The sequence below is a fragment of the Amblyomma americanum genome, chromosome 1, assembly GCF_052857255.1.
Source record: "Amblyomma americanum isolate KBUSLIRL-KWMA chromosome 1, ASM5285725v1, whole genome shotgun sequence".
Classification (NCBI taxonomy): domain Eukaryota; kingdom Metazoa; phylum Arthropoda; class Arachnida; order Ixodida; family Ixodidae; genus Amblyomma; species Amblyomma americanum.
Window position 1 is genome coordinate 374,193,961 of NC_135497.1, and position 12,523 is coordinate 374,206,483.

The 12,523-nt window shown below is 46.8% G+C and overlaps 1 protein-coding gene across 1 annotated transcript in view; it reads right to left on the reverse strand.

The window, feature by feature from the left end:
- Positions 1 to 6,280, reverse strand: part of LOC144101248 (xaa-Arg dipeptidase-like) — a 66,397-nt gene extending 60,117 nt beyond the window's left edge. The window contains exon 1 of the mRNA XM_077634336.1: positions 6,026 to 6,280. Coding sequence (XP_077490462.1) covers positions 6,026 to 6,248 — 223 coding nt within the window. The 5' untranslated portion in view covers positions 6,249 to 6,280. The remainder of the gene's footprint in view (positions 1 to 6,025) is intronic.
- Between the last annotated feature and the right edge of the window lie 6,243 nt (positions 6,281 to 12,523).

Genomic DNA, 12,523 nt, shown 5'->3' on the forward strand with positions numbered 1-12,523 from the left:
ACGTCTTTTATGTGCACAAGGAGACTCAGCCCAACGGTGACTGACGTACAAACTTTGGTACCACCGATTCTGCCTAGGCAAGTAGCGCGCTTTTCTTGTTCGGAGCAGGGATGCGACATCCACAGGCATCACCCCCATCAACAGACACATGTTAGCCAGGCCTGCAGCTACCGCGGAACATCTCGTTTCCAAACATACCAAAAAACATTGCGCCACACCTTCATGACGGTCGACGTCAAGCACATGCAAACCATTACCGCAGAGAGAGGACGTGTTTACCGATATGCACGGACGCCACGCAGTCTAATATCGGGTCACACGCGTATGCATGCAGTGTATGCACCCGGATAGACAGAACCCATCACTCGCTCAGCTGGGCTTTTTTCCAACTCTCCCAACATAACCACTCTAGAAACTTACGCGATAATATGTCCCATGCAGGAAGCATCCTTACTCAATAAACACCAGACCACTAATTTTATCTATACCGACTCCAGCAAAGCCATCCGCAATATGCAGCGCAGACTACTTGAAACCCATTTACATGAAATTCTACTATAAGCTTATAACAGCAGTCCGAACATTACATTCACCCTGCGTTGGATACCAGGTCATGCTGGTATCGAGGGAAATAAATTGGTTCATTAACGGGCCAGCGAAATCAACACCCGGGCGCCATCGATCCTCTGGCCAAATGCAACGTAAGTGGAAGGCGCCGCAGCATACAAGGAGAAAATAGCTGATCACTACCAGAACACCAGGGAAAATAGCGCACTTTTACCACAGCCTCACCCGCCACTCAACACGGAACCAGCACACGTCCTTCGCAAAGTTCACACAGAATCCTCGTCCCGGTAATTCTCTACAACTTCTGATGGTGTGACACAGCTCACTGTCCCAACTGTCCAGAAATCCAGCTAGACACAGAACACATTCCCAACTCATATAACACCGCCATTACCTCTCCTCATTTTCCTACCCTCCCCCTCTTTTGTGGTGTGCTTAGCATCACATGCGCTATGCAGACCATCAGTGGGCCTTGTCCGAGGAAGCGCTCTCTTTCACTAGGCCTTAGGGCTGGCCAAAATAAAAGTTTTTTCCTCCTCATCCCCAATACCTGTGTTGTTAACAACGTATGGAGGAGGCAAGTTTAGCCCAGTGGCGACTTATCCACTACGTTCGTAATAATTGTGTAATATGTGCTTGTTTTTTTGTTACACGGTTCCGCAGCAGGCTTTGATAAGCACTAAAACCAATACGACGCGCTTGTAGCGGCATTCTTCACACAATGCGATGGAGCCGCATACCAACGCACAGTTCACAGCTGGCGCTACAGTTACCGCAGCAACGCTCACTCGAAGTTTCAAGGCGCCGTATCAGCGCGGTCTTCTTTATTTGCCTCCGTTGCGGGTCTATGTGGCCTCGTCTTTCAACCAAACACGATGATTCTGCGCTGGGCGGCGTTTAGTGCACGGTGCCGCGACGGCTACCGGTCGTTTACCACTTCAGTGCTCCCCTTCATTGCCACGCAGCGTAAGACCGTATACTTACAGCAAACAAAATGAAATCGCCTATATCTTTTGCGCGCACCGTGCCACTTACCGCCATATAGGGTTCAAAAAGAAAAGTATATATATCGTTGCATTCTGAGCTGCCGATCGCTCCGATGCCGCTAAGCCTTTCTTAAAGCAGCAGTGCCTTATGACATTTTTTTCCCCTTGTTGCGCTGCCCTCGCGTGCTTCAATTGCAAAAGGCCGCAATTCTGTACGCAGCAAACATTCCAGCAAAGTTGGTAACTTACAGCGGAGCAGAGCAAGAGAGCGGGATGTAAAAATGATGTCGGTCGTCTCTCCCTTTGCCTTTGCTAGCGAGGGCAAAACATTCCGTCTTTTCAATGCGCGAAGGGCTGGCCCGTCCCGCAGTTAGTCTTTTTGGTGACCAAAGGTCTTCACGAGGGACTAACAGTCGTCGTTAGTCCCGAAAGTACGAAAAAGCGCTTAAAGTGTATAGCGCCGTAAAACTCGGAACCGCGCGCCTACTGCTGCCAACCACTATAGCCACCACTTGGCAGTCGGAGAACAAGAAGACAGCGGTCACTTGGAGACTGCTGTTCATTACATAACATAAAAACGCTAGACGCGTGATGACGTCATCCGCTCTTCGAATTTTCCGCAATAAAACAAAGGCGTCGTCCTCCGTGACTGCTTCTCTTCGGGTCAGAGAACAAAAGACCACTGCGTTGGACTAATTCGCCACCCCTTGCTACCGTAAGAAGGAAACGACCAAAGATGCAGAAATTGGGCGACGACAAGCGCCAAACCACCGTGTGCCTATTCATTAATCACCCTAGCATGCGGCACGTCGCACATCTAGCGAGTTTGTTCGCAGAGAATAGCCTCCCCAATGTTCGCCAGTCCACCTATTCTCAGACTCTATTCTCTTTCGGCTCAAACTCGCCCCTGTGATACTTATCGGAATTCAGTCTTTGCAGTATTGTTTGAAATACAATACCTACCAGAACAACCAAGAGAAAGCAGACAACAAAACGCGGGAGCCCATGTGTCCTCCAAAATGCTTCGTCGTAGAGTACGAGAAGAAGGAAGAACACCGGGTTAAGCATGTCAGCTGTCGAGGAAAATAATTCGCGGAGGAGTGAGGCGTCATTGCTCAGGTTGCCAATTTTTACGAAATAAAAACAACGCAGCGTTCTGTTCCATGAGACCTAATAAGTCCATCGACTTTCGCCTTATTCCTCTTATGTGTATCGACGTGGTTGGGCTGTGTACGAACGAATGGCTTACTAGGGTGTCCTCCGCACATTTAAAACGAAGGACTTCATCGATTTTCCTTATTCCAGTTTTGTGCGCAAGAAAGAGAATCGCGTTTTGCGGTGTCAGCTATTAAAAGCACGTCGTGCGCTGTTCGCAACGTATGCCGTTCGCACGAAACCTTCCTAATAGCTTGAGGAGCGGCGTCATCTATTACTGCTAGGGCGTCACTTCTCCCTCGCTTCAATTCGGATCTTTCTAGCTTCCCCTGCAGGAGCTTCGGAGCCATGGCCCGATTGGCCCTGGGCTACGCAGGTGTGCCGGGGGAAAGAAGCGTCTAAAAGCGTCGAAGCAGTCGTCGCCTAGTGGTCTGGGCGTCCGCTTCGGCTGCGGGAGGTGGTTGGTTCGAAACCTACCGCCAGACACCCACCAGTAAAAATGGGTACAAGCCACCCCCGGCCCGGCACACGGCTTCTTCACGGGTGTGTGGTTGGAGGAGGCTCCGCAAATCCCACTACGCCCCTTCGGGGGCAAACCCAGTTTCGAACAACTCAGCCTGCAAACAGGTGGAAAGAAGTTAAGAATACACTTGAATACTTCCCATGTGAAGAGTGCACTTGAAGAGCTCACTCCAAAGTCCGGCTTTCCGGCTCTGCGTCTCCCTCTTCGAGTATGCGATTTTATAAAGTCCTTCCTTGAAGGCAGACGATTTGCCATACGCCTCAGTGGTGACTCCATAGGATGATTTGAATCTGTTCGCGGTGTACCCAAGGCTCGGTACTGTCATTAACACTGTTCAATACTACCTTCATTCCTCTTGCATGGCGCTTACATGATGTCCCTGACGTTACGTTCTTACTGTACGCCGATGATATCACGGTGTGGAGCACTCACCATGACCTGCTAACTCAAGCTGCGGCCCTATAGTCAGCCTTAGATATTGCCGCAAATTACGCTATGCCTGTCGGCCTACAGCCTTCCGTGAGCAAAACTACGTTCACCTCAGTGGCCAACCGCTGGGACGCCGTAAACTCGCTGCCACACCAATCCGTCTCCAACTATCTGGAACCCCCGTTCAAGAATCTTCGGCTTTGAAAATTCTGGGTTTGTCGATACATCTGTCCGGAACGGGTACTGTCTGGCTTTCTCAGGCTAAAAAGGAAGCGTTGCAGACTTTGGGCCTAATCAGACGTATTGCTCCCAAAACCGGCGGCGCTCACTCCCATGACGCATGGCATTTACCAAGCACGGTTCCAGCACTTAACCAGAGCTCAGTGGGATCGTCTGGAAGCCGTCAATCGAGAGTCAATGAGAGCTATCACTTGCCTTCCACGCATCACGCCGATCGTGGCAGTTCAAGAAAATGCTCACTTAAATACCCTTGACGAGCTTGTGCAGCAGCGCCGTGTTGCTCGTAGCGTTAAGGCCACCCTTTTGCATTCACAGCGAGCACTCCAGACCTTTGCTTCATCACACACCATACTGTTCACGCCACCGTCAGTTCTTCCTCCATGGGACTTTGTGCAGCTGAGCGACAACAAACCTACCGATCTACGTCGCCCAACCTCACCTTACGGGGCATCGACCCTTCGCGAGCGAAACGCGGAACACGATAGTCACCTACCCCGCGGCTCAATTATTATATATGTTGATGCCAGTATCCAGGGCTGTGTAACGACGACTGCACTTTACTGTCCCTGCCAGCCTGCACTTAACAAGACGGCCAGGCTTCGATTTGCGGAACCCTTTACTTCCTTCTGTGTTGAGCTGCTTGCTATACAAGATTCACTTCACTCTGTAGTCGCACTTAAATTGCTCCGTACAGATCACATTATCATCCGTACTAATGCCCTTCAAGCAACTCGTCTACTCCGGCGTGTCAGCCGCAGCCCAAAAATGTGCCAGAATATACATCGCCTGGCGGCTCGCATCCCTCAAGCCTTTACAATTGAGTGGGCCCCATGTGACCTACTCAATTCACAAATATCTGCAGATTCTGGAACCCGCTTGCCAACCCCACCCACATCAATGCCTCAATTCCTCAGTATGGATGATGCTACCCTCCTTCTCACAAGAAAAGAACACCTCCGGCGCCGCACACGTGCTCTCGTCCCTCCGTGTGCGATAACCCTCCCCCGCGGTCTTACCAGGCAGAGGAGGTTGTGCTCCGGAGGATACGGGTCGGGGTTGCCCTCACTCCCGCCGTCACTCGGACGTGGCCTCAATTTCACCACTTATATCCACGCCTAGGATGTCCAGTCTGCAACTCGCAAGACACCGAGGCTGACATTCACCACTTGCTGTGGGTTTGCCCGGCACTGAAGTCAACTAGAATTCGCCACCTGGTAGCAGCCGGTCTCTACCAAGACAACCCGTCCATCAATATTGATTGGACGCAAGGGCCACATCACCACTCCCTCCTCGCCTTCATTAGATCGGTCCGCCTTTCCTGCTTTATTTAACACCCAGCCATTTTTTCCTTTCCTTTCTCTTTTCTTCCCAACTCCCCTTATGCCCAGAGGCAATAAACAACGCCATCAAAAAAATGGTTCGCAAGAAGCCAGCACGAAAACCGAACAAGAATGGTTGCTTTTCCTCTCTAAGCCCAAGGACGCTCTTCGATGGGGTGCATGGAAGTAGTCCACGGAAAGGTTCTACTTGGCGCAGACGCTGCCTACCGTCTGCTCAGCCAACCGCAAGTTGTAACTCACAGGAATGTGCGTTCCCTGAAATTTAAAAGCGTTGACTTGAGTCACTTGTATATCTATGGCGCATATCACATGAAAAAGCGTACGACGCTCAAACTCAAATTACTTGAGTGAACGCTAGCGCATTTTTTTCGTAAACATTAGTGCGTAGAGTTTCGCCTGGTCGCTGTATAGGTAAAGCTTTGTCTCAGTTTTGCCGCTTCGTGCCTAACTTTCAGTTGTAATACATGGAAAATACGGGCCATCTGCAGTGAAAGATGAATATACAGACATCGATCAACAAATTTTCAAATTAAATCCGGTTGCAATAAAAGAGATAGCTATGTGTTTGATGCAGCAGGTATTTACGTACACCCTGTAGTCTGGAGCAGCTCATTCGTACACAAGGCCTAAGCTGAGGTCGACTAGCTTCACACAAAATGGTATTCAAGTGCCGTCCCTATCGATTCAGCTTTGCGGTTCTTCATAAAAATGCCAGTATGGCAGCTCTGAAAGTCTCAGCGAATAGTGCATCAGAGAAAAGCAAAGGAGAATGAGAGCATGCCTACCTTCTGTCCCACCAGGAGCGTTGAACTCAGCCCTGAATGCAGTCTCCAAAAGGTGCCTCCTGTGTACCACAAAGCCATGGCGTTCCAAAAGTCCGCAAAGCTCATCATGAGCCTTGAACTCTTCAAGGGCTAACTCGGGATTAGCCCACAAAAAACGACTGAGCGCCCATAAATTTTCGCCGTGGCGTTCCACCGCACGGTCCACTAAAGGCAAGAAGTCCATGATAGTAACGATCTACGCTTTGTTGCTGGCAAAGAAATGTGAACAAAGAACGGCGCAAAGTTGTATGTAGCCGTTCCAGGCAAGGTGGCCAGCTTTTAGCCCTGCAAAATCCCGTTCAGTTTTTTTATGCCCAACTTATATGATAAAAAGGTTGCTCCATGTACGGATCAGTGGCACAATAAATAAACCGCGCTGGAGGGTACGCGGTCAGTGTGTTTATGACGCAAAAAAAAATTAAGAATCGCATCCGGGACAAAACGGCAGCATTTGTTTTTTCTTCCATTCTCTGTTCCCGTTCGCAAGCAACGTTCCAACCAAGCCGGCTGACACAGCTGTTCCACGCTGTGAGAACGCGCTGACTTACAAAAGGTAGTTGAAATCAACCATTCGCTGCATTTGTGCCGCGGATGTAGTTCAACTCTCCACTTCGCCCCTACACGATGTGTTCTGGTATGATGGTGAGGTTGTGCACATTGGCAGTACGAAAACAAAAGCTGCTTGGTGCGCTTAAAGTCAGGTGCTCGAAAGCAGAAACTTCGGATATATTTTTTCAAACTCTGCAATTTTATATTCTCTTTGAAGAAGAAAAAAATGTTACGCTAAAATTGCACTCGAGATTCATCAAGGATTCGTACCTCATTGAATCAGGGTGCACTCGCATCTTCAAGCTCAATGCAACCGCTTCTATTTGCTAGATATACCATGCTGGCCTCCGCTAGCTTTCACATTCAGTCTCATAGACGAAATGAAGTAGGGAAGCCAGCAAACAAGGAAACATTAACTCACCTGTGATGTCCAGACGCCTTATCTTTGGCGCTCTTTGGCCAAAGATGTCTTGATGCCAAGAGAGCCAATTGCCACCATAAAAGACATATTAGCTGCAGCAGCTGCTTTATCCTCGCCATACATTTTCCGCCTTAAAGCTTCCGCCTCGGCCAGTTCTTTCTGAAGAATGAGCAACGCAACCGGCTGAAATGCTTCGTCTGCAGCTGCCCGAGCAGAGGCTCAGTGCCGCCGACGCCGGAATGCAGAGCTGCGCGCGGCCGGAGCACACGCTCTTCGCCACCGCCGAGCCATATAGACCTGTGCTCAAACTTCGCATTAGGGAGCGTCGTAATTGTCATCAGAATTTCTTTCCGTTGTCCGTTTTGCGTTCATTCAGTCTTCTGTCAGTGGCTACTCAGATATACCCGCGGCTTTCAAGCGTCTGTGGCCACTAACCCGACCATTGGGTCGTTGGCAACCGGACCTCAACATTGGATGAAATTGGATACAATATGCAGCCAATGATGAGATGCATTGCAGCGCTCGGTCAACAGCAGGCGACCGCACTTGACCACTGGTCGCCATTAGCTGTGATATGCAACCAATGGTGAGGTCCGGTCTCCAACCACCCAGTGGCCGGGTTGGTGGCCACAGACGCTTAAAAGCCGCGGGTATATCCGAGTGACTACTGACATAAGGCCAAATGAACGCAAAATGGACAAGAGAAAAGGAACAGCTTATAGAAACAGCCACAAAGTGACAGCTTCTAGCAAGGTCTACGTCAGTGGGAGCCGCAACCAATGGCAGAGGACGAAATATAAGGGAAAAACAAGTCGGTTAGAAAATATGTCCCCTGGCTTCATTGAAATTACGGAACTGGTGTGCGAAACTGAGTATATCTTCCTCTGGTGAAATCAAACAGATTAATTAAATGCTCGGTATACGCTGTGTCAACAGATGTCAGAATTTTACCTGTTTACTTCCTGCTAATATCTGCTGAAGCATGCAGGGCTATTGTGAACGAAGCCCTGCATATTTCACACAAGCTTTGTTATTACCCGTCTGGCTGGTCCTGTTTTTGGGGTGTTCGGAATTTGATCACCTTTTGTTTCACTCGAAGGCGGTCGGGTCTGACTCATTTCACACGCTTTTGGATCGCAAATTCCGCTGCAGGGGACAACGCCCTGTCAGTGCAGTAAAACAACTAATAACTTCTAGCTCGTACACTAACTCCCCTTTTCGATTGCAGCTCTCGTTTTTTTTTTTACTACGTTTGCGTTCTTTTCATTTTTGGGAAATTTGCGCCGTTCTATTTCCTTACAGAGTACTTTTCTTGTACTCATCCATTATCTTGCAATTTCTTTCTCATTATCTACTTTGCCGACCCCGCTATTCGGCATTTTTTTTCAAATTATGAGCTTCTTGATTGCCTTCTGAGGCTCTCCGCACTCTTGTGGAGTTCGGCCGTATCTCTTTTCGAATGGTCAGACTGACGTATAGATTGTATGGATTTGACGTACGGATCGTGTTACGTATGGATTTCCTTTTTTGCGAAACGGCCCTGCTACTAAAAGAAAGTCTAGCTTTCATCGACATGCTTAATGTATTCGTCAAAGCGAGCAAAAAACATCTCAGCGATGTGATCGTCACGTGGCTTATATTATGAGGAAAGTGAGTGTACAGATCAGAATAAAACATTCAAAGCACTTGAATGAGCGAGATCCCCACATTAGCTTAAAGTAGCATTTAAGTTCATGTTTTTTTTACCGCTTCTAAGTAGCTATACTCCATCCCATAACTAAATTGCAGCACTATCAAAGGCAGAGACCTCCTCAGCCAATCAGGAAAGCGCGGTAGAAGTCTTTTCAGAAGTGTTACAAGTGTTTACGTACCATCTTTCTATGCACGCTTAAGTACGCTAAACGCAATCATTTTGCATGACGTTACAGTATTTGTCACCTTCGTACTTGTTCAGCGCATGCAAACGGAGACATAACGATGGATGGAACGCACAACGTGTCTATCTCGTGGTACCTGACTCAATATGTCTTAGTCCGCAAAACTCACGTCCTGGCCTCAAACAACAGAGCGCTCCGCCTATAATTATCATAGATATTCTCTTTGGCAATTTCCTTCTTAAAGATCTTGTATGTTCCCAGAATTTGCTTATCAATTTTCTAGTTCGCTTTCTTAATTTCGTGTCAACATTCGTTATGTACAGGTATCTGAAAACTTTCCTAGCCCTCCGCTTTTCCCCCATTTTTCTCAATCGCTCCTGTTACTTACTGCTAGCTTCTCTCCTCTCGAACGACGTCCATCCCGTATCACCCTGTACCCCCTGATTTGGTATATTGACTTGTTCTCCCAAACCTAGCCTCCCTACGCCGCGTTGTTTGATACCTAACCTTGCTTGAACATTTGGTCTCTTGTACAGGACCGCATTGCCAAAAGTCAGGCTAGGAAACATCACCATTTTTCCAGATCTTTCTTACCACTCATACCTATTGTAATTCCACAGTGCCATATTTTTCATGACAGCTGCATTCCTACTAGCTTTGTTCATTACATATTTTTCATGCTCTCTCAAATACTTAGCACCGTTATTTATCCAATACTTCTAGCGTGAACGCTTGTATTCTATGCTCGCCGCCCTCATCATTAATTATCATGACTGCAGATTTTTTCTTACTAAACTGGAAACCTAATCTATCTCCCTCTGTACTACATTTGTCTATAAACTTCTGTAAATCTTCCTTGTTGTTAGCCATTAGCACTACATCATCCGCGGATATTAGTCCCGTTAATGACTGTTTAATCCATGCTCCTTGCTTCCAAAAAAAAGGTTGAAGCCTAGTCCGCTCATCTCTAGCTTGGTCTCCAACCCCTTCAGGTATAACAAGAACAACAAAGGAGACAGATTTCATCCTTGCCTAAGCCCCCGCTCTATGTCTATAGGCCTTGATACAATTTTTTCATTTTATAAGCACTCTCTTACCTTTATGTACATATTTTAAAAGATTAATTACTTCATCCTCCACATCCAATGTGCCCAGTATGTTTCACAAATGCTCTTGAATGACGTTGTCGTAAGCTCCCCTAATATCCAGAAATGCTAGCCTTAGGGGCCTGTGTTCCTTTTCAGCAATCTCTATACACTGCGTCAATGAAAACAGATTGTCCTCCAAGCTCCTTTGCTTCCGGAACCCATTTTGTAGCTCCCCAAGCACCCCCTCGTTCTCCACCCAAGCCTGCAGTCTGTCCTTTATAATCTGCATCGCCACTCTGTAAACCACAGATGTCACAGTTATGGGATGGTAGTTACTTATGAGAGCTTTGTCCCCCTTGCCCTTATATATAATGTTCATTCTAGTTAGTCGCAATTCATCAGGGGTTTTGCCATGCACTATCAATTTGTTCACTACTTGTATTAATGTTTGCTTGGATTTTGGTCTTACCATCTTTATCGGAATACCATCTGTGCCTGTCGACGTGCCACTAGGAACCCTCTTCTCTGCCTTTTCCTACTCCCTTTGCTCAAGGGAAGCAACTGCAGTAACCGGTTTTTCCTCCTTCGATAAATTATGTGCAACATTTCTTTCTTTAAATTTTTCTGTCATCCTTGATCCTATTTGTTTCATTGAACTAAAGCGGCTGTTTGGGCTTGTTGGTCTGTGAACATGGTAAAAGAATGCAGCGCGAAAAAAACAAGTACGAACAGAAGTGGACAGGACAGGGCGCTGTCCTGTCCACTTCTGTTCGTCCTTGTTTTTTTCGCGCTGCATTCTTTTACCGTGTTTCATTGCTTCATCGCCTTTTGTCGAATACCCTGATCTGCAGCAATAAACCTTTTCTCTAGCCTGATCTTATTACTTTATTGCATACAGATGTTTCCAAAATTTCTGCCCTGCTTTTCAATCCTTTTTATTTACTTCTGACATCAAGTGGGCACTATTTCTTCTAATATTCTCATTAATAAAATAGATTCACGTCACCTTTACAAGAAAACGCTTGTACCAGTTCACTACGTATACCGTAAATAACGGTGCTTTAAGCACGGCCAAGGAATATAAATATTTAGGAGTTTATTTAACAATTAATTTTAGGTGGGCTAGGCACGTTCACCACATAAAAGTTAAGGCTGCACGTGTTTTGGGTTTTCTAAGACGAAATTTCAGCGAACTTCCATCTAAATTAATAGAACAATTGTATTCCACTGATGTGCGCTCATTGTTAGAATACACATGTGTTTGCTGGGACCCGTATACCGAAGAGCTGGCCGATACGCTTGAAACAATACAGAATAGGGCAGTGCGATTCGTTTCAGGTATTTGGGGTCGTCAACTAAGTATGAGAGAAAGCAAAAGTAAACTTAAATGGGAAGACTTGAAAGATCGTAGTCGAAACCTCAGGTTGAAATTTTTTCAGAATATCTACCATTCCAAAACTTTCATCGACAAGGAAAAGTACATCCAAGCGCCGTACTACATATACCAATAAGGAACCACAGTCTCAAAGTAAATGAATTTTCCTGTAAAGGTGACGTCTTGCGCTGTTAATTTTTTGTTAGATTCATTTATTCATTTTTGTTAGGGAAAGGTTCACAGAGCACATCTTTATCAAATATTTTTCCTAGCTAAAATCAATTTTACTGCTACGCTAGCCTGACGTTTGTTCACCAGCAAAAGATGCATTTTTCACTGAGAAAATTGGATTTAAAAATTAATAGTTTTTTCCCTCGGTATTCGATTGAAACTTGTTACGTCATGACCGAAAGAGACCGAAAGGCCCTGAAGGCTCCTCCTTGCTCTCGCTGCCCTACTTGGCTGCCGCCTCAGAGCGCTTGCGCATGCGCAGCAGACAATAAATCAGACGACGCCGCTGCATCCAACGCTACTATACATTGGCTGCGCCGTCGACCAAAGACTCCCACTAGTCCTTGCGAAAGCGCGTGACCTCCGGCGCACTTTCTAGCGCGCAGCTTGGATACCGATGGCCTCTCCTTAGATTCCTTTCCTCCATGGTGGGAAGCGTTTGCAGCTTGATGACAGTGTTACCTGGCCTCAGGGATTGGCACAAAGTACACGTCCTGCCGTCATTGCAGTTTTGCTTGCGAAAACGACCGATTGGCGATAATATCTCTATTTCAGTATTTGACCTTATATAGCTCATAAAGATGAAGTTTTCGGTGAAAGTAGCCAGTCATGAGAGAGTGGTAGCTCTGACTGAGGCTAGTTGGTTCGAGATAGACCGTAGAAACAGCGCGAAAAAGCCTCACGAATTCAACTTTTTTACCTTTGACTTGGCTTTATGCATGCTTATTTGACGCTTCTTGCAACAATTTGTTTTTAACTGCTTGACGCTGCCCTGCTAAGATCATCTTACGATTTTCTGTGTTGTTCCTCTACACAAGTTCTTCTTTTTTTGTTATTGAACAGTTTATCTGTAGCTTTTTTTATTTACATGGACACAAAAGGAGACATCCGCGCCTGAAAACGGTGTCGGCTGCTCCT